Below are 26,999 nucleotides of genomic sequence, written 5' to 3' on the forward strand. Positions count from 1 at the left end.
AGCTCTTCCTAAATTTCCAATGCCTCATGTGCCTCTTACTCCCTGTTTTATCTCAGATTCTGGAGGACAAGATTATGTTGAGACTGTTATTCCTAGCAACCGGCTACCCAGTGCTGCCTTCTTTAGTGAGACACAGAGACAGTTTTCCCGATACTTCATTGAGTTTGAAGAATTACAACTTCTTGGTAAAGGAGCTTTTGGAGCTGTCATCAAGGTGTGGTACAGAGTCATTCCCAGTCCCCTTTAGAGCTCCTTCTCTGTTCCATTTCCACAAAGACTCATGGACTTTACTTTTATTTTGGGAGTGGGGAGGGAAGTGAATATGGCTGTTGGATACTATGCTCATCCTCACCTTCCTGGAGTTAAAGGTTTTATTTAAGTTACGCTGGACACAGTTGAGAATTGTCCCACTCCTCTTTCCTTGCTTCATGTGGAGCATTAACATGAAACACACATGGTTATAACAGCACTTCAAGTGGAATCAAGACCTCCACAGAAAGAACATTTTTGTGTGCTTTGGTTCAGAAAGAACATTGTTCTTTTTTTCTCCTGTTTGCTGTTAGAGTTGCTGTAGATAAAAAGGTTCTAAGGTTAGAAGAGAGATGGACTTCAAACTGGGAGATGGCCCCAGCAGGTCTCGATGGCTTTTATTTTCCAGCTATTATTGGGACAGGAAAGTAGCGATGTATTATTAAGGTACGCTGTTGTTGGGTCTTCCTTTCTTCGTTCTAGTCTATTTGGGTGACTTTTATTATTATCTGCCCCTTGTAGAAAGAGGTTTCAGCTGTTTTTATATAATAGAAGTATTTCTTTGTAAATTAGGAGACCCAGATTATTGTATTAAGTCCATATACAGTACATGTCATCTTTCACATATGAAGGTAACCCACCATCAACTGAGTATATTGTCTGTTAAGGATTCTGAGAGTATCATTAGGAAGCATTACTGTTACTGTAGAAAAACTTTTACACTAAAAAAGGAATTAAATTAGTTTTCCTGTGGTAAAAGACAGACAAGCAAGACAGATGTCCGGATCAGAAAGATCATAATTATGTCTAAGAGGAGAGGATGATTGAAGCGTATACTGTCCCTTTAACACAATATCATTTTGATCAAATCCTTTAACTTCATTCTATTTTAAATTCTTGAACGTAGAATAGTAACAAATTTCATCTCTTTACAAGTACTTAATAATGATAGGCAAGCTCATATAACAAAAACATCTGAGTAACTTAAGCCCCCACGGTTTCCAGTAGTTTCTCCCTATGAGAATCCACAGCCCTCACCTCCTACCTCTGTGCTTCTGTGTCAGAGTAGGGCAGCCTGCCCAGTGATCTGGCATTCATTAGCAGTTGGACCCATTACTGTTTCTGCACCTTTTCACTTCAGTAAATGAATTCCTAGGGGTTTCCAGTATAGCAAGCTTTACTCCCAACCCAGTTCATATATGATGTGTACTGAGACAGGAGATCGAAAGGCAATGCCAAGATCCCCACCTCCCGCCCTACACTGTCCTCTTCCCTATTAATGTGGCAGTAAAAGAACACAGGGCTATCATTTTTTGGAGCACCTGCCATATTTCAGATTGTGTGCCAGGTGGTTTACAAACCTTGTCTTTAAATCTCAGGACATTCTTACGAGATGGGTATGATCCTCATTCCCTAGATGAGGGAACTGAAGCTCAGAGAAGGTTATGTCCTTTGCCTGAGATGACACACCTCTACTAAGGGAGATAAAACCAGCATTCAGACCCACCTCTGTTGTACTACAAAGTGTGTGTTCTTGTCACTATTTCCATACAAAAAAAGATAATCTGAAACTCAATTTTGTAGTACTTCCTTCTTATTCCCAGGACTTCACTTAGACTTTTATTAGTTTAATTGAAACTTGTGAGCCAAACAAGAGAATGATATTCTGTTTTGTGTTTTGTAATCAACTAATTTCTCCTGCCACCCATGGCCACGTGGCATTTGCTTTTCTAGAGTATATCATCACCTCATTTGACCTGCACGGATGTGACTACAAGGTTTCAGTGAATAAGACTCTGTAAAAGTTACTTCAGTCACCCCAATTACATAGTGAAACTGCCTGGCATAAGGATGCCTCTATGTAGGATGGGAGGACTTGCCTTTGCAACGTTTTCTTGCTTTCTTATTATTTTACTGTGTTGTTAATTGTATTGTTCTGGTTTCAGTATACATCATCTTAGTTATATAACAAAATCAATGGGCAGTGATTGTGTTAATAGCAATTGCTGTTATTGACTAAGCTAAGCACCTTTCTCTGTGAGGCCTTGATACAAGTGCTTTACAGTCACCATTTGGGGTAGTGGAAATGGTATAAATGCCATTTTAAAGATAAGAAAATTGAGTCTCAAGGAAATTAAGTAATTTTCCCAAGTTCACACAGCTTTAGAAATCAAGGAATTAACCTTTGTGTTCAGGTCTGTTAATATTTTTGGTGTTTAATTTGTTTTTAGTGACTTTAAGTGTAAAAAAAAATCAGAGAGAAACTAAAATCATCTGAAACTTTACACTGACTTTAGAAAATAATGTTTAATCTTAAAATCAAGACACTTAGAAGTTTAGATAGCAGATACATTGGAAAAGCAGGGAGGTAACTGTCAGTAAAATTAATTATTAAAATGGAGATTATGTTTTCCTCAGGGTCTCCCAGCAAGCTAAATATATCTAGAGTTGGGTGGGCTGTTTTCTGAATTTTGTGGCAGTCAAAGCTTTCTTCAGTTTAAGAATTTCAGGCATGTGGTTCTTGACTGTAGCTGTGGGACTCATTTAGAACTTCACGCTTTCCTTGGGAAGGGATGGGGTGCGGTGCAAATGCCTGTTTGTGCAAGGCTCCGAGCGGCTGACCTTCCCCTGGCTGTGCCGCAGGTGCAGAACAAGTTGGACGGCTGCTGCTACGCAGTGAAGCGCATCCCCATCAACCCGGCCAGCCGGCAGTTCCGCAGGATCAAGGGCGAAGTGACACTGCTGTCACGGCTGCACCATGAGAACATTGTGCGCTACTACAACGCCTGGATCGAGCGACACGAGCGGCCGGCGGGACCGGGGACGCCGCCCCCGGACTCCGGGCCCCTGGCCAAGGATGACCGAGCTGCACGCGGGCAGCCGGCGAGCGACACAGACGGCCTGGACAGCGTAGAGGCCGCCGCGCCGCCACCCATCCTCAGCAGCTCGGTGGAGTGGAGCACTTCGGGCGAGCGCTCGGCCAGTGCCCGTTTCCCCGCCACCGGCCCGGGCTCCAGCGATGACGAGGACGACGACGAGGACGAGCACGGTGGCGTCTTCTCCCAGTCCTTCCTGTAAGCGCACGGCGCGGACCAGCTGCCTCTGATGCGCCCCCTAGTTTCCTTTCTTTCTTTCTTTTTTCTTTCCTTTTTCCTTTCATTTCCTTCCTTCCTTCTTTCCTTCTTTTCTTTCTTTCCTTTTTTGAGATAGGGTCTTGCTCTGTCACCCAGGCTGGAGGTCAGTGGCGCGTCCTTGGCTGCAACATCCGCCTCCCGGGCCAGCGAATGCCCCCCAACATTAATCCCCACCAAGTCCAAGCCAGGGAAAAGGGGATTCATTTAGAAATCCAGACGTGTTGGCCATGTTTAAAAACAAAAACAAAAACAAAACAAAACAAAACCACCACTTTTAGAGAGTAACCAAATGCAATCTAAAGGAGCGGTCCCCAGCGTTTTTAGGCACCAGGGACTGGTTTCATAGAAGACAATTTTTCCACAGACGGGTGTTAGGGAAATAGTTTCGGGATGAAACTGTTCCACCTTACATCATCAGGCATTAGAGTCTCATAATGACTGCTGAAAAAGCGCACAACCTGGATCCCTCGTGTGCACAGTTCACAATAGTGTTTGCGCTCCTATGAGAATCTAATGCGGCTGCTGATCTGACAGGAGGTGGAGCTCAGGCCTTAATGCTTGCTCACCTCCGGCTGTGCGGCCCTGACAGGCGGTGGACCTGTACCTGTCCATCCATGGCCTGGAGGTTTGGGACCCCTAATCTAAAGGATTTTTTTTCCCGCTATTTTCAAAAGATCTCCAAAATCCAAGCCATGGAAAAAGGAAAATCCAATACCTCATCTTATACATTGAATAGAATTTCTCATAGGACATTCCTTTGGATAAGGGCTTGCAATCCTGTGAAACATTTAAGAACTAATTTGGAGTCTTGATACAGTGCCAACTGCAGCCCCCAAAGGTACCAAACCAATAATTATGATCCTAAATTTTATGCTTCTCAGAATCCACCCTGGATGTTTACTTTCATGATTTTGTTTTATTTTATCCAAGTGGATACAGTTTATGATTACTCTTCGCTATTAAATTTTTTGAGGAAACTTAATCTGGCTAATTTTTATTAAATCAAGGGTTCTGTGTTTTGCATAATAGCAAGTACAAATCAGCACAGTGTAGAGTATACATTGATGCCTGTGGGCTCATGGTGTGATGTCTGTAGCCTCTTGCGCTTTCTAGTATTTAAAAGTGTCCATGTTTATAATGATAATAGGGATTTCTGTTCCTTTAGTATTTCTGTTTCCCTTTTTCAGGCCTGCTTCAGATTCTGAAAGTGATATTATCTTTGACAATGAAGATGAGAACAGTAAAAGTCAGAATCAGGTATATATATGAATAGAAATTATATCATTTTATTCGTGATATAATTGACGTCTGATGTCATAAACCTTAGGTAAAGTATTAAGGCTTTAATCTGATATTCAGATATAGAAACCATAAATTTTAAAAGATGATTATTCATTTAAAATATTCTACCTGTGTTTATTTTTAGACCTTCTTTATTTATCCACATAGTAAAACATACCTCCTTTTAGAAGAGAGGAGTCAGTTGAGACACTGCATTTTTGTATGTGATGAAAACAGTTTTCTAAGGGTTTGGGAAACTTTATATGGTTGGGGATAAGAATTGAATGCAAATTAATGAACTAGATTTGCATTTATGGAGTTACCTCATCATGGAGTTACCTTGGTCTGTCCCACATCAATTAATCTTGATTCCTTATTTTCATAGACCATCCTCTAGAACAGTGTTTTCACACTGTGTATCATGATCCTATAATGCAGGGGTGTCCAAGCTTTTGTCTTCCCTTGGCTACACTGGTAGAAGAATTGTCTTGGGCCACACATAAAATATACTAACACTAATGATAGCTGATAAGCTAAACAAACAAAAAAATCACAAAAAATCTCATAATTTTTTTTGAGATTGTGCTGTTTTTTTAGTTGTGTTTTCAATGGAGAAATACATCATCTGTTGACAAAATAGCTCTTGAAAAATACAACAAGTACAGATACTATAAAACAAAGCAAACTTCAGTCGTGAGACACTACATATATCATGCGAAAGCAACAGTCTGATCTCCAGGTTGTGAAAACTATAATTAAAAAGTCACTACACAGAAAAGATCCAAGTTTCCAGGTTGGCAAAACTTGGGTGCAGTTACGTGAAATCTTTAATAAACTGATTTGTTTTCCCCAATGTGTAAACAAAATGACAAGACTAAGTCTGTGCCTGGTAATTTCAATGTAACTCTGAAGCTACACAAAACACACAGACACCTTATACACTTCACCTGTTAGTATGACCATCTTTTTTGTTAGGTGGTGGGAGGAAGGCAAGGTGACTGTGTAAAGCAAAGATGTGGGAAGTAGAAATATTGTGTACTAGACATTATAAAATCATGGTGAAAAGAAAGCTTTGATTAATGCATAGCCTAAGGGGGAAAAGACTACACTCCAACTTCAGAAAATTAATTTAGAAGGATAGGGGAAGAGATTAAGTAATTGCAGTTTAACATGAAAAATGCACATGTGATAGAATGGAGCACAATGGAAGATTCATAAAACATGCTCATCAGAAAAATCTGTTAAGTTTACTTTGTCCAGATTAAGAAAGAGTAAGTTTATCAACATCTGGCATCCCTCATACTTTGTAAAGATAGATCTGCTGCTGCTTAATTATGAGAAATTATTTTATTCAAAGAGGGGAACTTGTCAAGTGCTTGCTAGAAATTATTTTTAAAATGCTTCTACATGTAAAATGTACTGACAAATTTTGGTAAACCATTTAAAAATAAGAATTAGTTTTGAAATCTTGGAGAAAATGTATTTTTGCCCACATTTAAAACTGAAAATCAATTTTACTATAGATAGGAGTTCTGTGGAGTATACAAAATTCCTCTTAGAAATCAAATGGCCATCCCAGATAGATATCAAGTTTCACAGGCATTACTTTTAGTCAGTCTCAAGTTTCAGCCATGGGACCAAAATTTAGTGTTCTGTGCCATGTTGGTTTCACATCACGGCTTAAGAAAATACTGACATTTTGTTTCTTACGAAATAAGTCCTATCTTGTGCATACAAGCAAAAAGAAAAAGGAAGAAAAGAGGGGAGGGGAAGGCGCAAGAAGCTCTTTTTTGTTTGTTTTGAAGACAACAGATTGAAGGCAAAAGAATACAGAGCTTTCATAAGCTCAAAGAAAAATATTTGCTGGCTAATCGCTGATTTGTATGCACTATAAAACAATTCCATAAATAAAACTGATATATCATTTCTTAATCATGACCCCATCAAAACGAAGTTATTTCCTAACTATTCTTTCAACGTCAAATGTACCCTAGAGTTGACATTTCATTTTTAAGGGTTACAGCTACCTCATAGGAACTGAAATAGACATACGCTTACCCTTTCTCTGAAGTATAACAGTGCACAATGGTATCCAATTTGAAGACTAATGGTAAAGAAAATTCTTCAGAAAAAACTGAAAATCCATCAAGCTGAAAATCTATAATTAGTTCTACTTTCTAATAAAAAGTACATAAAAGTACATCATCAGAATAAGTAATTCTTATGCCAGTTTGTATTGCAAATTTTCCAAACAATGCATCAAACATAAACCCAATCCAGATGTCAATTGTGAATACAAATAGAGCTTGAGGTTGTTTTTATTAAAGGCAGTAATTTTTGAAATAGTTAATGCAACTGTTGCTAACACAATAATAGGACTCCTGGCCTCACATACTAACCTGGACTTCTGATCAAGTGCTAATTAGCCCAGTAAGGGAGGTCACCAAAAACTACTAGGGCAGTCAGTTGTGGCTGTGGGGAATTATTCTACTATTGGGGACTGAATGCAACAACTTTATTACTATTATTATTTTAAGAGGCAGGGTCTCCATCTGTCACCCATGCTGGAGTGCAGTGGTGCAATCCTAGCTCACTGCAGCCTAGAACTCCTGGGCTCAAATGATCCTCCTGCCTCAGCCTTCCAAAGTGCTGCCATTACAGGTGTGAGCCACCATGCCTAGCCTGCAATGACTTTATTACCAGGAATAAAAATATAATTACCAGCAGTTACAAGGGTTCATTCATAGTAAAGAAAAGTCTAAGTGTAGACTCTTAAATAAGCAGTTCAATGTATTTGAAGGAGATCTGAGTATTAGCCAGTGTGTTTTTTTATAAGTACTTTCCTTGTCAATGAAATCACTACTAATAAAAATTTATTAGTTATAAATTTAAACCAGGAATAATAGCATAAATAAACTATGTTGGCTGCAGTGGCTCACACCTGTAATCCCAGCACTTTGGGATGCCAAGGCAGGTGGATCACCTGAGGTCAAGAGTGAGACCAGCCTGGCCAACATGGTGAAACCCCATCTCTACTAAAAATACAAAAATTAGCCAGGCATGGTGGCGGGCACCTGTAATCCCAGCTACTCAGGAGGCTGAGGCAGGAGAATTGCTTGAACTCAGGAGGCAGAGGTTACAGTGAGCCCAGATCACGTCATTGCACTCCAGCCTGGGTGACAAGAGCGAAACTCTGTCTCAAAAAAAAAAAGTCTGAACTACTGCTAAAGCCAAAGTTAATGTTTGATGTTAGCATTTGTTATGCACATAATTATTACAGGGGCACCAAATCCTGGTTTTGCTCAGTTAAGGGCAGCATCCATGGGCATCCTAATTGATGGGTAGAAACCTCCAAGAGATTAACAGTGTAATACAGATAATCCCCAGCATCCATAAATGATTCAGAAGTAGAACCTGATTGTTACCAGAGCAGAGCTTTTTTTTTTCTTTGATAAAGGAAAAAGTTCAAAAAAATTCTTCCTCAGAAAAAAATTATAAATCAGAAATGGTCAAATACTAACTAATACTTTTTCTGCACTTGGGGTTATAAGTATTCAAATACATCTATTGAGGGAAAAAGACTTTTTTAAGAAAAGTATCATGTATGAGAAAGAAAATTAGCTGTTAGGGACAAACAGAGTAATGGTATGGGAAGTGTCCTAGAGGGTCATTCACTGTAAGCGGCAGCTGAGGGCATGTTCTTCAAGCATGTACCTCTGAGGGCAGTGTGCCCTTTGATAATGTGGTCACTTTTTTTCTTTTTTTTTTTTTTGAGACAAAGTCTCACTCATCGCCAAGGCTGGAGTGCAGTGGCATGATCTCGGCTCACTGCAAGCTCCGCCTCCTGGGTTCACGCCATTCTCCTGCCTCAGCCTCCCGAGTAGCTGGGACTACAGGCGCCCACCACCATGCCCGGCTAATTTTTTGTATTTTTAGTAGAGACGGGGTTTCACCGTGTTATCCAGGATGGTCTCGATCTCCTGACCTCGTGATCCGCCCGCCTCGGCCTCCCAAAGTGCTGGGATTACAGGCGTGAGCCATCGTGCCCAGCCGTCGCTTTTAAATTGTTTTACCTAAAGGTGGATTTCTAGTCTTCTGTTTCTGAACTAAGCCTACCACCAAAAAATATGGAATTCCAGTAAAACTGAACCCTTCAAATATTAGCCTGTATGCATTCTGACCTTCTTAGCCATAGATGGTTACCAGCGGTAAGAAAGAATTGACTTGACAAGGAGTTTTTCTGTTTAATACCTGCCTATTTTCTGTTTACTGTATCATTGTTCTGTGTAGCAACAGACCTGTAAACCACACAGAGGATACTGGAAATAGCAAATTTTCAATAATGCTGTGAGCTTCTTTTTTTCCTTTTCTTTTCTTAATTACACCTAAGTTCTGGGATACATGTGCAGAACATGCAGTTTTGTTACATAGGTATACATGTGCCATGGTGGTTTGCTGCACCCATTAACTTGTCATCTACATTAGGTATTTCTCCTAAAGCTATCCCTCCCCTAGCTCCCCACCCCCCAACAGGCAAGCCCCAATGTGTGATGTTCCCCTCCTTGTGCCCATATGTTCTCATTGTTCAACTCCCACTTACAAGTGAGAACATGCAGTGTTTGGTTTTCTGTTCCTGTGTTAGTGAGAATAATAGTTTCCAGCTTCATCCATGTCCCTGCAAAGGACATGAACTCGTTCTTTTTTTATGGCTGCATAGTGTTCTATAGTGTATATGTGCCACATTTTCTTTATCCAGTCTATCATTGATGGACATTTGGGTTGATTCCAAGTCTTCACTATTGTGAATAGTGCCGCAATAAACATACGTGTGCATGTGTCTTTATAGCAGAATGATTTATAATCCTTTGGGTATATACCCAGTAATGGGATGGCTGGGTCAAATGGTATTTCTAGTTCTAGATCCTTGAGGAATCGCCACACTGTCTTCCACAATGGTTGAACTAATTTACACTCCCACCAGTAGTGTGAAAGCATTCCTATTTCTCCACATCCTCCCCAGCATCTGTTGTTTCCTGACTTTTTAATGATCACCATTCTAACTGGAGTGAGATAGTATCTCATTGTGGTTTTGATTTGCATTTCTCTAATGAAGACCAGTGATGATGAGCTTTTTTTCATGTGTTTGTTGGCTGCATAAATGTCTTCTTTTGAAAAGTGTCTGTTCATATCTTTTGCCCACTTTTTGATGGAGTTGTTTTTTTCTTGTAAATTTGTTTAAGTTCCTCGTAGATTCTGGATATTAGCCTTTTTTTTTTTTTTGAGACTGAGTTTTGCTCTTGTTGCCTAGGGTAGAGTGCAATAGCACGATCTCAGCTCACCACAACCTGCGCCTCCTGGGTTCAAGTGATTCTCCTGCCTCAGCCTCCCGAGTAGCTGGGATCACAGGCATGCGCCACCATGCCCAGCTAATTTTGTATTTTTGGTAGAGAAGGGGTTTCTCCTTGTTGGTCAGGCTGGTCTATACGCCCGACCTCAGGTGAACCGACTGCCTAAGCCTTCCAAATTGCTGGAATTACAGGCATGAGCCACCGCGCCCGGCCTGGATATTAGCCCTTTGTCAGATGGACAGATTGCAAAAATTTTCTCCCATTCTGTAGGTTGCCTGTTCACTCTAATGATAGTTTCTTTTGCTGTGCAGAGGCTCTTTAGTTTAATTAGATCCCATTTGTCAATTTTGGCTTTTATTGCCATTGCTTTTGGTGTTTTAGTCATGAAGTCTTTTCCCATGCCTGTGTCCTGAATGGTATTGCCTAGGTTTTCTTCTAGGATTTTCATGGTTTTAGGTCTTACATTTAAGTCTTTAATCCATCTTGAGTTAATTTTTGTATAAGGTGTAAGGAAGGGATTTGGTTTCAGCTTTCTGCATATGGCTAGCCAGTTTTCCCATCACCATTTATTAAATAGGGAATCCTTTCCCCATTGCTTGTTTTTGTCAGGTTTGTCAAAGATCAGATGGTTGCAGATGTGTGGTATTATTTCTGAGGCCTCTGTTCTGTTCCATTGGTCTATATTTCTGTTTTAGTACCAGTACCAAGCTGTTTTGGTTACTGTAGCCTTGTAGTATAGTTTGAAGTCAGGTAGCATGATGCCTCCAGTTTTATTCTTTTTGCTTAGGATTGTCTTGGCTATACGGGCTCTTTTTTGGTCCCATATAAAATTTAAAGTAGCTTTTTCTAATTCTGTGAAGAAAGTCAATGGTAGTTTGATGGGAGTAGCATTGAATCTATAAATTACTTTGGGCAGTGTGGCCATTTTCACAGTATTGTTTCTTCCTATCCATGAGCATGGAATGTTTTTCCATTTGTTTGTGTCCTCTTTTATTTCGTTGAGCAGTGGTTTGTAGTTCTCCTTGAAGAGGTCCTTCACATCCCTTGTAAGTTGTATTCCTAGATATTTTATTCTCTTTACAGCAATTGTGAATGGGAATTCACTCATGATTTGGCTCTCTGTTTGTCTATTATTGGTGTATAGGAATGCTTGTGATTTTTGCACATTGATTTTGTATCCTGAGACTTTGCTGAAGTTGCTTATCAGCTTAAGGAGTTTGGGGCTGAGACAATGGGGTTTTCTAAATATACAATTAAGTCATCTGCAAGCAGAGATAATTTGACTTCCTCTCTTTCTATTTTAATACCCTTTATTTCTTTCTCTTGCGTGATTGCCCTGGCCTGAACTTCCAACACTATGTTGAATAGGAGTGGTGAGAGAGGGCATCCTTGTCTTGTGCCGATTTTCAAAGGGAATGCTTCCAGCTTTTGCCCATTCCATATGATACTGGCTGTAGGTTTGTCATAAATAGCTCTTATTATTTTGAGATACGTTCCATCAATACCTAGTTTATTGAGTGTTTTTAGCATGAAGGGGTGTTGAATTTTATCAAAGGCCTTTTCTGCATCTATTGAGATAATCATATGGTTTTTGTCATTGGTTCTGTTTATGTGATGGATTATGTTTGTTCATTTCTGTATATTGAACCAGCCTTGCATCCCAGGGATGAAGCTGACTTGGTCGTGGTGGATAAGCTTTTTAATGTGCTGCTGGATTCAGTTTGCCAGTATTTTATTGAGGATTTTTGCATCGATGTTCATCAGGGACATTGGCCTGAAATTTTCTTTTTTTGTTGTGTCTCTGACAGGTTTTGGTATCAGGATGATGCTGGACTCATAAAAAAGGGAGGAGTCCCTCTTTTTCTATTGCTTGGAATAGTTTTAAAAGGAATGGTACCAGCTTTTCTAACTACCATCAGAGAATACCATAAACACCTCTACACAAATAAACTAGAAAATCTAGAAGAAATGTGTAAATTCCTGGACACATATACCCTCCCAAGACTAAACCAGGAAGAAGTTGAATCCCTGAATAGACCAATAACAAGTTCTGAAATTGAGGCAGTAATTAATAGCCTACCAACCCAAAAAAGACCAGGATTCACAGCCAAATGCTGTGAGCTTCTAAGGATAGTGGTTATGTTCTGCTCACTGACTTCTCCCTAAGGCAACCGGGTGGCCCTGTGTTGGGGGTGGGCACAAATACTTAATGATGGTGATGATTTTGCTTATTTTTGGCCTCCATTTTGAGTTATTGTGTGTTCCTCTTGGGTTAGGATGAAGATTGCAATGAAAAGAATGGCTGCCATGAAAGTGAGCCATCAGTGACGACTGAGGCTGTGCACTACCTATACATCCAGGTGAGGTCGTGGCGTGTAGTTAGGTGACACAGCAACACCCAGTAGTGGCGGGTGGGCCTGTTTCAGGGTATTAGAACAAGATAATGGACAGAGGAGGGCTTACTGCCACTACCAAAGATTAATTGGCCGAGAGGATTACCATATGGAGGCCCTTTTCCCCAGCCTTGAACTCATGCTTTCCTGCCACATATCAGGAGCAGCCACAGGGCAGCTCTGGGCTCAGGCTGTGTAAGTTCACATCCTGGATCCACCTGTTAGGACTGCATGAACTCGGGCAAGGTTCTTCAGCATCTTGTGCCTCAGTTTCCCCATCTATAAATTACATAATAGTAGTTCTTATAGACTTGTAAAGAATAAATAACATGTGAAGTACTTAGAACCATATCTGAGTTCCATAAGTGCTAGACTGCATGAGCACAGAAACTCTACTTTGCCTAACCACCTGAATCTGGACAAGTAAGATATGATGTGCACACATGCCTGTACATGCAAAAGTAACACCAAGGTGACTTTAGACAAAGTGGCTTGACCAGGAACCTCTGGAGACCAGTGCACAGGCAAGCCAGTTCCAATGGGGCATGACTGAGAAGTCTGGGCTTTGGCCTGCCTACCTGCCAGAGCAACAACATCCTAAACGGGGGTGAGTGGGCTCTTCCAGTAGAGGAGTGGCCATAAAACAAGTTGGCCGGGCACGGTGGCTTACGCCTGCAATCCCAGCACTTTGGGAGGCCGAGGCGGGTGGATCACCTGAGGTCAGGAGTTTGAGACCAGTCTGGCTAACATAGTGAAACCCCGTTACTACTAAAAATACAAAAAATTAGCCAGGCATAGTGGTGTGCTCCTGTAATCCCAGCTACTCAGGAGGCTGAGGCAGGAGAATCACTTGAACCCAGGAAGCGGCGGTTGCAGTGAGCCGAGATTGCATCATTGCACTCCAGCTTGGGCAACAAGAGTGAAACTCTATCTAAAAAACAAACAACAACAACAACAACAACAAAAAAACAAAGAAGTCTTTCCTCTGCCCCAAGTGAACAGGACTGTGGGTCACTGTTAGTATTTCAGTCATAACTGCAAGCAGGCAGATCTTTAAATGTGAGATACAGAACTGGGCAGAAAAAGGAACCCTCAACAAGTTACAGCATTTTGAATGAGATGAATTAGGTATTTGCTTTCCTGGAGTTGGAGCTGGTTTTAGGTATTCCGTAACATAAATATCTTTGAGGTACCACTTACACAGATAATAAAGCATTGGTCCCCCAAACCACTGTTTATCGTCTATTGTATTCCATTACCTTCTACACAATTAGAATGAGATAGAAGTACACAAAGGAGGTGCATCCGACATGCATCAGGATCACGGTGTGGGCATCAGAGGGGGCCTTGTGAGGCCCGGAGGGTGAACCAGAGTTTACTGACAATTATTCCGAAGATGATAGAACAAAGTCTGGTCTTCCTCTCTTTAAAAACAATAAAACCTTTCTTCATGAGAAATCTCAACTCTGGCACTAGTTGAAGCATATAGGCTAGTTTCATAAATCAAACGGTGCATGTTGATTTAAGATTTAAGTCATGTTGCACTGTTTTCTGATATGTGAATACGCTCAAGAAGGGGTGAGACAGAGCCCCTGTGTCACTGTCCCAAGAAGACTTGAATGTTTTAATATTTATAATATTTTTATCTAAACTTGAAGGTCATTTGTGTTTAATGTAAGAAAAGCTAATGATATAATTAGGTTAACTAACCCTCCTTGTAAATTTGGGTTTGGAAGCGATCTTGTAAAACAATAAATAAAATTTTACAACATTCTCAGTTTTTTATGTTAATTGTGATAAGTATTTTAAACAGGTCATATTTTTAAATGAGCAATAATATAAAAAATTAAAAATGGTTATGTTGGAGTGCCAAGAGTATGCATATTTACCCCCAAGGTATTTTTTAATACTGTTGGTTTCTTTTTCGTGTAGAAAATCAAGTCTTTCCCCTAACCGTTTAAAACCCATGGTACACGTTTTAAAATGGAGGATTATGTAAATTGCAGTTATACTCCTTCACTTAAAACTGTTGTGTAATCAAATTCTCCTGGTTTGTCTGTATATAGATGGAGTACTGTGAGAAGAGCACTTTACGAGACACCATTGACCAGGGACTGTATCGAGACACCGTCAGACTCTGGAGGCTTTTTCGAGAGATTCTGGATGGATTAGCTTATATCCATGAGAAAGTAAACTTTACAACATTTCATATCTGAAGACTTATGTTTACATAAATTTATGACTGCATAAAAATATCAAATGTAAGATTGGAGAAAAACTGAAATAGAGGGAAAGCTATGGGTATATTGACATAATCTGTTTTTTGTAGGAAATAGAACAAAGTGTCAAAGACAATAAAATATTACAAAGTATCAGAGTATAACATTAAAAAATGTTAAGAAAACTTTAAAGGTTAGGACAGGAATCAGCAAACTGTGGCCCACAGGTCAAATCTAACCCACTGCCTGTTCTTGTATGGCCTGTGAGCTAATAATGACTCCTATATTTTTAAATGGTTGTAAAAAATTAGAAGAACATTTCGTGACACCTAAAAATTACATGAAATTCAAATTTCAATGCTCCCAAGGTTATTGGAACATAGCTATGCTCATTGGTTTACATATTGCCTATGGCTGTTTTTTTTCCATAACAGCAGATTTGAGTAGTTGCAACAGGGACTGTAAAGCCTAAAGTATTTACTCTCTGGCCCTTTACAGAAAAAATCTGTTAACCTCTGGGAGAGGAGAAAATATTTGAACATGTAGGGAATATGAGGATGATTCCTTGAGTGCTTTAGAATTAGGGCCAGGTGCGGTGGCTCATGCCTGTAATCCCAGCACTTTGGGAGGTCGAGATGGGCGGATCACTTGAGGTCAGGAGTTCAAGACCAGACTGGTCAACATGGTGAAACCCCATCTCTACTAAAAATACAAACGTTAGCTGAGTGTGGTGGTGCACACTTGTAATCCCAGCTACTTGGGAGGCTGAGGCAGGAGAATCACTTGAACCTGGGAGGTGGAGGTTGCAGTGAGCTGAGATTGTACCACTGCGCTCCAGCCTAGGTGACAGTAAGAGACTTCATCTGAAAAAAGAGAAAAAAAGAATTAAGCAAGGATGTGATTAATACCTGCCAAGTTACTTGATTCTAACTGAATTAGTGCCACCCTTCCTAGGAACACGGGGAAACCAGAAGGTCATCTAGCAAGAAGAGAAATGAGACTTTCTGAGTAACTTAGCTTGTCGCATGTCTAAAATGTCATTTTAAAGCTAGAAATTGCCATTATAATATAAATGCTAATGGGCCTAGCTTCAGGATGAAACACTGCTTACATTTTTAAAATGAGATTGTCTAATGCATTAACCAATATAAATTCATTATTTTTTTCCTTTGCCTCAAATTTCTTTAACCTTAAAATGTTTGTACTGTACTGTATTTATACTGAGAAGCAAGGGCTGTAATTTACACATGTGTAGTTTGTAAATGATTTGGTAGAAGCAGAAATTGCAAGGTTAGAAATGAAAATGAGTTCTAATGAGGGCCATTTAAGCTGTATTACTGTGATTTTATCCTGGGATGCTAGAACAATGCCCCCTGTGCTCTCTTCCACTCCATCCAATTTGCTCAGTATTGGCTAACCATTTGCTGGCATCTAATACTGTGCCATACCTGGAAATACAAGGAGGCACAAGTGTGTGTCCCGTGCTTGAGAGGGACTTCTTGCTCTTAGAGGGACCCAGAATTTACCTTCATGTAATGGTAAAACAGATCATTATTTTCTCTATTATAATGCATGAAACAATACAGATTACGAGCCATTAGGAAAATGAGAAAGCAGTCTCATGTAACAAGTAATTGTTGCACACCTACTGTGTGTGCTGGGGATGCCAAGTTGAACTGTTAGAATTACTGTGGAAGGCTCATGAATGAGTTGGCAATTGCAAATGTTGGTATAGTGCAAATGCATGGAAAAAAGCGAGTATCCTATGAAGGGGAGAGGGTACAAAGAAAGGAATAGAAGAAGGAATAAAAATGGTGTGTCTCCCTGACCAGAGGAGAGGTTTTGTAATGCAGCAGAGGTAAGGGTAACTTGGTGAACCCAGTGGAAGGGGCCTTGGATGCCACAGGGAACTATTTAGAATTCACCTGGTCAGGATACCACCAGGTAGAACTAGGAAACAGTAAAGAGGTCATAGGACAGTCAGGACATATTGCAGAGGCCAGACAGCCTGGACCAGGGTGGTCTGTGGGAGAAGACCTCATACGATTTTCATCGCTAGGTTGGCCTTTTAAATTAGGAAGTACGTATAACTTTATGCATGGAAAACCATTGTTTGTTTCTTCACTCTCTTTCAACAGGGAATGATTCACCGGGATTTGAAGCCTGTCAACATTTTTTTGGATTCTGATGACCATGTGAAAATAGGTGATTTTGGTTTGGCGACAGACCATCTAGCCTTTTCTGTAAGTATTTTAAAAATTAGACTGTACCTAAAAACAGACTCAGATGCCTTGATAATCCTGAAAGTGTTAGCGGATAGAATAGTGCGTTCACAGAACTATGCTGTCTAATCCTCAGGAGATTATACAAACCTGAAGGGGTATGCTGCAAATGATCTTGTAGGCTTTGCAATTGTGAGTATATTTTTTTGAGTGCATTCCACTTGAGGGACACAAAATTATTGGCTTGGGAACAATATTGTGGTCAAAGGCGTACAGTACTTTATGAAATCATTTGGTATTTTGGTCTACCATGCCTGGCACTGGGCTAGATGCTTTATACCTCAGAGGCTTTTGTTGGTTTGGGGAAATGAGGCTCAAAAACATAAAACACCAGGAGACCATACAGTTGTAAGGCTCAAGAAAGGCTGGATAACGACAGTGGCATTTCAGATGTCCTTAAATGGTGGTTGGGAGTCCAACAGGTGGAGGTTGAGGGCAGGGCCTGGTGGCCCCAGGGTGGGAATTCCAGAGAGAAAGCACAGCATAAGCAGAGGCCCCAGGGTAAGCAGACTTGGCTGTCGGAAGACCAGCATACTGTCTGACTGGTCAAAACTGTGAGGTGCAGGGGAGAGTAAGAGGATGCGGGGCAGTTGAGGAGTCACTGGAAGGTTGGGCAGTCTTGTAGGTGGTAGGCCTTGAATGCCAGAGGAGGAATTTTACTTCACATTATAAACCCAAGTTATTAAGCACCAAGATCTGTGGGAAATGCAGTTAATTCCAAGGGTGATCAGGAAAGGAAAATAGGATTTGAGTTAATGGTGAGAATAACCACTGGGGCCAAGTTAGAAGGTGAGACTAGGAGTGGAAAGGGAGGAGAGGGAAGGCAGACAGTAAGGACACGGTCCCGATCATGCTCCCCATGGAGTATATGGGAGAGTGCTGAGACGAAGGACGGGCCAGATGGTGGGGATCTTGATCCCCAAACTAAAGAATTTAACTTGATATCTGGAAGGCTGTAGCATAGTGAGATAGATAAGAGCTCAGGCTCTGGAATCTCACTGACCTGGACTAGAATCCTATCTCTGCCACTGCTTTGTAGCATGATATTGGACAATTAATTAACTTCTCAATACCTCATTGGTAAAGTGTGCCTAATACTAGTGCCTAGCTGAAAAAGTTATCAGGAAGATAAATAAGAATGCAGGTAAAGCACCTAGAACAGTGCCCAGCACTAAGAATGTTGAAGCCGGTGTTACTGATGGTGATGCTTGTAATGGGAAGCACCTATTACAAGTGCAGACATAACAATAGTGACTTAGGGTATTGACAACACTGTTGCACATAGTGGAGCAAGGTGAGGCTACCTGGGGGGCATTAGCCATGAGCGAGGGTGGAACATATTTGCTGAGCAGCCTCTAGGAAAGAAGAATAAAAATTGACGCAGAGAAAGTAACAGCAGTGGGTAAGTTGAAAGATGAATTTGTTGTTTTTAATACAATCTTACTCTTCTTAGAAAACAGATTCTGTTTTTGGCATTTGCAACATGAAAATAAATTGGTTTCTCTAAGTGTTTGCATATTTCTGTCCTAAAGAAAGAGTTGTACAGTGATTGCCCCCCTCCATCTTGATTTCATTGGGTTTTCTGAGAGCCTTGCATTAGTGGGTTAAGTAAACTAGAAAAAAAATTAAAACTCAAAGCATTATTATATTATTTTGATTTCCATGTAATATTTCCTCAGTCTTCATTTAGAAACAGACAAGCCATTCTCATGGAATAATATGTTTTAATTGGATATTTGGCTTACTTATATTTTTAGGCTGACAGCAAACAAGACGATCAGACAGGAGACTTGATTAAGTCAGACCCTTCAGGTAAACCCAGAAGACTATATATTTCATCCATGTGTTAAAGACCCCAGAATTTCTTAACCTGAAACCTGTTTTTTACTTGTAAAGGTTTTATTCTACGGCAGATTTTAATTGCTCCTTAAGTTAACAAAATTATGGAAACGTTTCAATTTTTTTTTCCTTTTCAATTTATGAATTATTCTTTGAACTTTAAGAAATTAGAGCTTCAGTGAGTAGAATAATTGGCTCCCAGGGGTAGACAGTTTTATTTTGTCTAACCTCCATTGGTAATGTGAGGTTACCTCATGACCTGATCCGTCTGGGGTCTTATCTGGCACTGTCCCTCCTCTTCAATAGCAAAGACATCCTTGTGTAGAACCGAATGTGTGGCCATACGTGACTTATGGTTATTCATTTGGTACAATGCATGCTCTGCTTCCTGTGAGTGGCATAGACAGTTAACAGATCATGCCTCACTTTTAAGAAACCTTTTTTTGTTTTTAGTTTGTGTCTTCTGTAAGTGCTATTATTGGGATGTTTTCCCTCTGTTTTCCTCCACACAGGTCACTTAACTGGGATGGTTGGCACTGCTCTCTATGTAAGCCCAGAGGTCCAAGGAAGCACCAAATCTGCATACAACCAGGTAAGAGGTTTTGTGGGGAAAAGGAATCTCAAAATTAAGGTAATAGGACATCTAGATCACAGCATTTGGGGTTTAGTCCCGGCTAAAATAGTCAAGACATCCACTCGTTCACACTCCAGGAAGGACTCATGGTCCTAAGGATAGTGACTGAAACTGGCACTGCTGCTGCCAGGAGCTTACAGTCCATCCATCCGTCCGTCCATCCATCCATCCATCCGTCCATCCATCCATCCATCCACCCATCCACCCACCCATCCATCCACCCACCCATCCATCCACCTGTCCATCCACCCATCCATCCACCCATCCATCCACCCGTCCGTCCGTCCGTCTGTCCATCCATCCATCCATCCATCCATCCATCCAAAGAATGTGCAAACCAACCCCTATCTTGGGCAAGGTGCCAGGAACAGATGTGGCTCCAGCTCTCAGGGAGCTTGTCCACTGGTGGATGAAACAGACAACAAATAAGTAAAAAATAAAAGATATAGCCACAAATTGTGGTGAGGGCTAGGAAGAAAAGAAATGGAACTGAGTGACAAAGAGAACAGATTGACCAGGGAAGATCTCTTGAGAGGATGGCATTTAGGATAAAGGATGAGAAAGGACAAGCCACACAGATTTGGGGGCTGACACATGCCAGGGAGGGAGATGGTAAGGAGCAGAGGAAACTGCACACATAAAGAGAAAGCCCTGAGTGAGAGAGACAGCTTGGCACATTTAAGACAGCCAAAAGGAAGGCTAGTGTGGCCACAGTGTGGCAAGCAACGGGGGACAGAGGCATGAAGTTAAGCTGGAAAAGAAGGCAGGGAAAGATCACACAGAGCCAGGTTGGCCTGGATAAGGAGTGTGCATTTAATTTGAAGTACACAGGGAGCCAGTGAAGAATCTTGAGCAAGAGAGTTCACTCTGGCTGCTGCGAGGAGGCTCTGCAGGAAGTCCTGGTAAGGTGGTTGGCAGCTGGAACTGGACTGCAAGCAGTAGAAATGGAGAGAAGTGTGCTGAATTAGGAAGGGAATTGAGAGATTTTCCCAACGGAAGGGATGTTGGATGAGAATGAGGAAGGGAAAAAGTCCAGGGCTCAGGTTTCTTTCTGGAACACCTGGGTGAAGAGTATTTGACTGAAGTGAGGAAACCTAAGGAAAGACATAAGAGGAAGGATGAGAAGATGACAGAAAAATTCAGTTTGAGGCATGTTAGTTTGAAATATCTGATGAGAAATCCAATTAGAGATTTCGAGTAGATTGTTAGAGACCCAACACTTGAGTTCAGAGGAAAGGTGAGAATCAGAAGGATAAATTTGAAATCAGCACACAGATAGGATTTAAAGCTATGAGACTGGATGAGATCACTTAGGGCAAGAGTGTAAAGCTAAACTTTAAAAACACATTATGTGCCAGGCATGGTGGTTCATGCCTATAATCCCAGGACTTTGGGAGGCTGAAGCAGGAGGATTGCCTGAGCTCAGGAGTTCAAAACCAGCCTGGGTAACATAGCGAGACCTCATCCCTACTAAACATAAAAAAAATTAGCCAGGCCTGGTGGCACACATCTGTAGTCCCAGCTCCTCAGGAGGCTGAGGTGGGAGGACTGCTTGAGGCCAGGAGATTGGGGCTGCAGTGAGCTGTGATCATGCCAGTGCACTCCAGCCTGGGCAACGGAGCAAGACCCTGTCTGAATCAATTATATATGTGTAAAATAAAATACATTAGGAAAGCAATTTGCATCAAAGCAAATGCTCAGGCTTGCAGTGGAGATTCAAGCCTGGGTTTTGGTTCTGACAGGGAGCATTGGACAACAACATAAAGTTGAAACAGACCTCTAAGTACCTGGTGAGGGTGAGGGTTAGGGTATCAGGAGATGGACTGCACACACTGTGAGTGTGGGCAGACACCTTTAGTGTCATTATTATTATTATTATTATTATTATTATTATTTTGAGATGGAGTCTTGCTCTTTTCACCCAGGCTGGAGCACAGCGGTGGGCTATCAGCTCATTGCAACCTCCGCCTCCCAGGTTCAAGCGATTCTCCTGCCTCAGACTCCCTAGTAGCTGGGATTACAGACGCCTGCCACCATGCCTGTCTAATTTTTGTATTTTTAGTAGAGACAGGGTTTCACCATGTTGGCCAGGCTGGTCTCAAACTCCTGACCTCAGATGATCCACTTGCCTCAGCCTCCCAAAGTGCTGGGATTACAGGCATGAGCCACTGCACCCGGCCGTATATACATATTTTTTTAAAAAACCAAAGTGGGGGCATCTTAGACATCAGTAATAAATATCCCTGAGTGGTGGGATCATGAGATTGCTATTTTATTCTTGGTGCTTTTGTTCTATGTTTTCTATAGGCATCACGTATAGGAAATGCCACAGTGAATGTTTTTAAGATGTCGGAGGTCACCAGTGACAATGCAAGAGTCTCGCCGCCCCCTCTTTGAGTCCAAATGTATTCAAGAGTATTTCTTGAAAATGTTTTCCATTGTCCTGAAAGCGGCTCTACACCCTGCACCTCTGTGCCCCTGACCATGTGCAGTCTTTTCCTCGGCAGCCGTGTCATGCTCGGTTTCCTCAGATGCACTCCCTTCCCAACGCCATCTTCTCCTTTGTGGCACCCTACTTAGATTTTCTCTGCACTGACTTGCCTTTTTGCTTCTTTTTTCTTTTTATTATAGATACTTTTTTTGTTTTTGTCAATTATTTAATATCTTGATTATTTATATCCTTCTAGTTTTTTGACTTTAGTGTTTTTTTCTGTAGCTTTTTATTTTTATTTATTTTTTATTTTTTTCCTAGCTTATGGAGGTATGATTGATGAAACTTGTCTATATTTAGGGTGTACAATGTGATGTTTTGATATATGTGTACATTGGGAAATGATTACCACAACGAAGCTGACCAACATACCCATCACCTCACCTGGTTTCCATTTTTTGTGTGTGGTAAGAACACTTGAGAGCTACTTTCTTAGCAAACCTCAAGAATACAATGCGTTATTATTAATTATAGTCACCATGCTGTGCTTTAGATCTCCAGAATGTATTCATTTTATAACTGAAAATGCGTGCCCTTTGACCAGCACCTCCCCTTGACCCCCAATCCCCAGCCCCTGGTAGCCACCATTCTGTTCTCTGTTACTGTGGGTTTGACTTTTATTTAGATTCTACATACCAGTGAGATCATGTAGTATTTGCCTTTCTGTGTCTAGCTTATTTCACCTAACATAATGTCCTCCAGGTTCATCTATGTTGTCACAAATGGCAAGATTCTCTTCTTTTTGAAGGCCATATGACCCTGTAGTCAGGAGCTGGCCTTTTCTATCAGCCGCAGATTTTGGTCTGTGTTTCACTTTTAAGATGGTTAGCTAAGATGTGAAACAAAGCAAATTCTTATGATCAATCTCAGTTGTCCTTGCTCTTCAGCCATTATTTCCAGTTTTCAGCCAGTGGTTTTCTATGTCTGTGGATACAACTAAACCAGTTACCATTAATTTTCTAGGAAGGCCAGGCGTGTTGGCTCATGCCTGTAATCCCAGCACTTTAGGAGGCCAAGGTGGGTGAATCACTTGAGTCCAGGAGTTGGAGACCAGCCTGGGCAACATGGCAAAACCCACTCTGTACAAAAAATACACACAAAAAAATTAGCTGGGCATGGTGGTGCACACCTGTAGTCCCAGCTACTTGGGAGGCTGAGGTGGAAGGACTGCTTGAGCCCAGGAGGCAGAGGTTGCAGTGAGCCGAGACTGCACCACTGCACTTCAGCCTGGGTGACAGAGTGAGACTCTGCCTCAAAAAAGAAAAAAAAAATTTCTAGGAAAATGTTTAAAGACATCATGCCAAATATTTTATCATCATCTGAATACAAAATATATCATTTAGCCTTTATAACCATAATTTTTAAGAACAAATCTTCACATTTTTCCAGTGTGACCTGTTGAGTACTCCTACAAACTTTATTTCAGCTAACAATGCTTATCCTATAATTCCCTGGTAAATTATACTTTCATATCAAGGCTCTCTAAATGCAATTATTCTTCCCCCTCAGAAAGTGGATCTCTTCAGCCTGGGAATTATCTTCTTTGAGATGTCCTATCACCCCATGGTCACGGCTTCAGAAAGGATCTTTGTTCTCAACCAGCTCAGAGATGTATGTATCAGGTGTTTTAGTGCCTACATTTTCAGTAACCGGAATCTTAGCACAGAGATCAGAATTCAAAGCAGGATATTTTTCTGGTATTTATAATATAGAAGAGGCTGCCCTACTGTAATTTTAATGACTCATTTATTCAGATATGCAAGACTAACCAGTTTTCCCATTTTTAGTGAAACATTTTTCTGAGCAAAGGAAGTCACCTCAGTTAAATTCTTAAAATAGCAGTTTTGGGAGCCAAAGATCATCAGCATGTAGGAGGGATCTTACTGGTCTCTCCACTATGTTTCCACAGCGAGGTAAATGGAACCCTACCTCTGATGATGAGAAACTTGCCGCAGTTTTGTTTGTTTTTGGAAATCTTACCTGGAGAAATTGCTAGGTTATAGTTGCTTTTTAAAAAATTATTCTGAGATTTACTCTTGATTTTAAAGCAAAGGAAGAAGCCAGAAAATTGGGCTTGATATGAATATGGTTATAACAAGGGAGTAGATTGTAAAGAAATGGGTATTTAGTTCTAGAAGTTAAAGATGCCTGTTGAATGGACCAGTTGTAGTAACGTCTAAAGAAAACTACCAAGACCAGAAGTTAAAACGGGTCTGAAAAAAATATCTGCCCCTTGAAATGTTTTTCCCAATGAAATTTCCATTTGTGTACTTGGGATTAATCCTTGCCTCATTTACTGCCTGAGCTAAAAAGGGACCAATGTTACATGTGCGAGGTCAGAGATGCCCATGAGCAAACCGCATTAAGATGAAAGTGAAGAGTGAGGTTTGGGTGAGAGTGATTTAAATTCACATATTTATGAGCAAGACATCTGGAGAGCCACCTTCTTTCTTACTGAGCAGAGTGAAGCAGGAATATTTATTAAGTTGATTCATAAACACGATAACTAGAATGCAGTAAGAATACTCCTGTATTCCACTATAAGAACACTTCTCTGGATAATTTTGAAAACAAATTATTTTACTGTGAGTACAGTGTGGACAGCTGTGTTCGTAAAGCATAGGACTAAGTGAAGTGATTACTATTGCCTCGCCTTGACTGCAATGCTCTTAGATGATTATGTCCTTAATGAAGTGCCTTTCTTTAGTCTAAAGTTCATGTTTATTTACCAGAAAGGTGAGAACTTTTGGGGAAGTAGAGATTTTTTTTCTCTTACTCTGTGTTGGTTTATGGGTGTGGTTTTTTTTTTGTTGTTTTTTTTTTTGCCTTTTTTCATCTGCATGTTTAATTAAACTACTTTGTTGTTCTCTGAAGCCATTAGGTTTTTACTTTGTACCCAGATGTGCTTTCTGCCCCTTGAAATTTTTTTCTCAGTGAAATTTCCATTTATGTTTTTGGGGTTAGTCCTTGCCTCTGTTACTGCCTGAGCTAAAAGGGACCAATGTTATAGTATGTGAGGTCAAAGGTGCAGACAGCATTAGGACGAAAGTGAAGAGTGAGGTTTGGGTGAGGCTGTCATTTGGGTAAAGTTTATATTAAAATAATATGTACATAATTGGAAGAATAAGCGTCAGGTTTCAAGAAGGTATCACCTATCTTTTCTTGCTAGCAAATTTTTATTTCTGTATTTGATTTTCTTACTTATGGTGAATAAATGCTTTCACTGTGGCAGTCTGCCAAAACCTTGCTGATTCGAATATATTTTTTTAGCCCACTTCGCCTAAGTTTCCAGAAGACTTTGATGATGGAGAGCATGCAAAGCAGGTAATTTTCTGATGCGTCAATTACTATGTCTTCAGTCTTGCATTTTAATTATTATTTTTCTTCTTTTTCAATTAGTAATCTTCTGCCACTCATTCTCTTGTGTCCTGGGAACAACGTGGGGAAAAAATATGAAAAGATGAAGCACTTAAAATGTTATTAGACTTGAACTACACCATAAAAATGCCAAGGGCTGGCACAGAAAATTAACAAACTGCAGGGTTCTTTTGTGCAATTCGTTGTGCTTTTGAAGTGCTATTTGAACCCTTGGCTTAGCTGTTGAAAAAAAAAAAAGAATCCTTTTACAGCTCATTGTTTTTGATAAAGCTTGGGGCTTTAAGAAAAAACTATAATTTAAAACTGTAATTTTGTTCTGTTTTGTGGTTGCAGTAGCTCAGATTATGGGGGAAGGGTTGCATTTTCTGGACAGTCTATTGTTACAGTATTTTAAAGCAAAATAATTTCTCCTATATACCATAAATATCTGAGTACATGTGTGTGTGACTCATGACATAGGCTAATATTGGCATCCAGCAAATATTAAAAAAAAAATATTATTGGTGAATGTGTGTATTTGGCTTCTGGTATGCCTTTCTTCTGAGTGCCAGTTGTTTGTCTTGGTACAGTGGTTAATACTCTTGTCATATGGAAGTTTCTTAAACTGACTTACTGACAATTATAATCAAGGCAAACTCCTTATTTAAATCATTAATGTTGAGAACAAAAGCATAGATGGAATATTGTATTAATTTGGTGCTTCTTGCTTGCTGGTTATGTATCTGAATGGACATGCCACTTTTCTAGACTTTAATTTCCCCTCACCTATAAAATAAAAAGATTAAGTACTCTTTATTTATATTAGCACTAACATTGTGTCATTTGGTAAGTTTAACATGATGGTTATTTATGGCTGTAGGGACCTATTCTGCCTCATCTGTTTAATTAGTGAAGGCCATTAGAAATACATTGAGTCATGTTTCTGCTTCTTTTGGTAGCTATTATTGTTTCTGGGTGTCATAAGTAAATATTCATTTCATAGCCTTTCCTTATGACAAGGTCAGTCTTATTTGGTGTTTCCCCTTGTTGACAGCTAAGATGGCCCAGGAACTATACAAACCATTTTTCACCATGAGGACTGCACTCCTACCATCAGATATATATTAGATACCCTTGAGCATTTGAGTCTGGGCTGTACAAATTGGCACCAAAACAAAAACAAAACCACAACCACCTCCCATGTCATAGTCATTGCTTTTTAGCTGAAAGGAGGAAACTTAGAAGATGCTTATAGAATGAGCATAGCATAATTTTTTGCCATGCACATTTACCAGTACAGCAGGGTCTATTATGCTCAATAGGGTATTCTTGTTTTTGTCAGTTTAATATACCTTTCATAAAAGTTGTATCATGTCATTTTCTTTCTATATAATACTCCTATATCCCATACAAACTAATTGCCTGTGTTTTTATTTTACCCTAATACTGGAAGGAGAGTGGTAGGGGGGCATATTTTAAAGATTCGTAATTAGAAAATGCTTAATAAAGTCCATCTAATAATTGAGGTTTTCTTATCTCAAATATTTCTCTAACTCCTTATAAATCTTTATTATAAACAAGAGGATTAAGCATCATTAAGGAACCTCTCAAAGGTTTAGATTGCCTTCATATGGTTCACTGCTTTAATGATGTGGCTGTGAAGATATAACAAATCAGTAACATAAATCAAGAGAATTCAAGGGAATGGTATCAATGCAAATAACATAAATGGAGAAGAAACCATTAAAACAAGATGTTTTACATTGCTTTTA

At 40.2% G+C, this 26,999-nt stretch overlaps 1 protein-coding gene across 4 annotated transcripts in view; it reads left to right on the plus strand.

Annotated features, from left to right (window-relative positions):
• The window catches only part of EIF2AK4 (eukaryotic translation initiation factor 2 alpha kinase 4), a 101,672-nt gene that overhangs the window by 39,642 nt on the left and 35,031 nt on the right, over nucleotides 1-26,999 (plus strand). For all 4 annotated transcript variants that reach the window (XR_010151349.1, XM_054667355.1, XM_001140245.7 and 1 more), the window contains 10 exons: nucleotides 57-214; nucleotides 2,893-3,323; nucleotides 4,571-4,640; nucleotides 12,289-12,372; nucleotides 14,472-14,594; nucleotides 16,763-16,867; nucleotides 18,664-18,718; nucleotides 19,258-19,337; nucleotides 23,380-23,481; nucleotides 25,141-25,194. Coding sequence is in view for 3 of the 4 variants with exons in the window: in XM_054667355.1 (XP_054523330.1) it covers nucleotides 57-214; nucleotides 2,893-3,323; nucleotides 4,571-4,640; nucleotides 12,289-12,372; nucleotides 14,472-14,594; nucleotides 16,763-16,867; nucleotides 18,664-18,718; nucleotides 19,258-19,337; nucleotides 23,380-23,481; nucleotides 25,141-25,194 (1,262 nt within the window). In the remaining variant the exon portion in view is untranslated. The remainder of the gene's footprint in view (nucleotides 1-56; nucleotides 215-2,892; nucleotides 3,324-4,570; nucleotides 4,641-12,288; nucleotides 12,373-14,471; nucleotides 14,595-16,762; nucleotides 16,868-18,663; nucleotides 18,719-19,257; nucleotides 19,338-23,379; nucleotides 23,482-25,140; nucleotides 25,195-26,999) is intronic.

The sequence above is a fragment of the Pan troglodytes genome, chromosome 16, assembly GCF_028858775.2.
Source record: "Pan troglodytes isolate AG18354 chromosome 16, NHGRI_mPanTro3-v2.0_pri, whole genome shotgun sequence".
NCBI classification, from domain to species: domain Eukaryota; kingdom Metazoa; phylum Chordata; class Mammalia; order Primates; family Hominidae; genus Pan; species Pan troglodytes.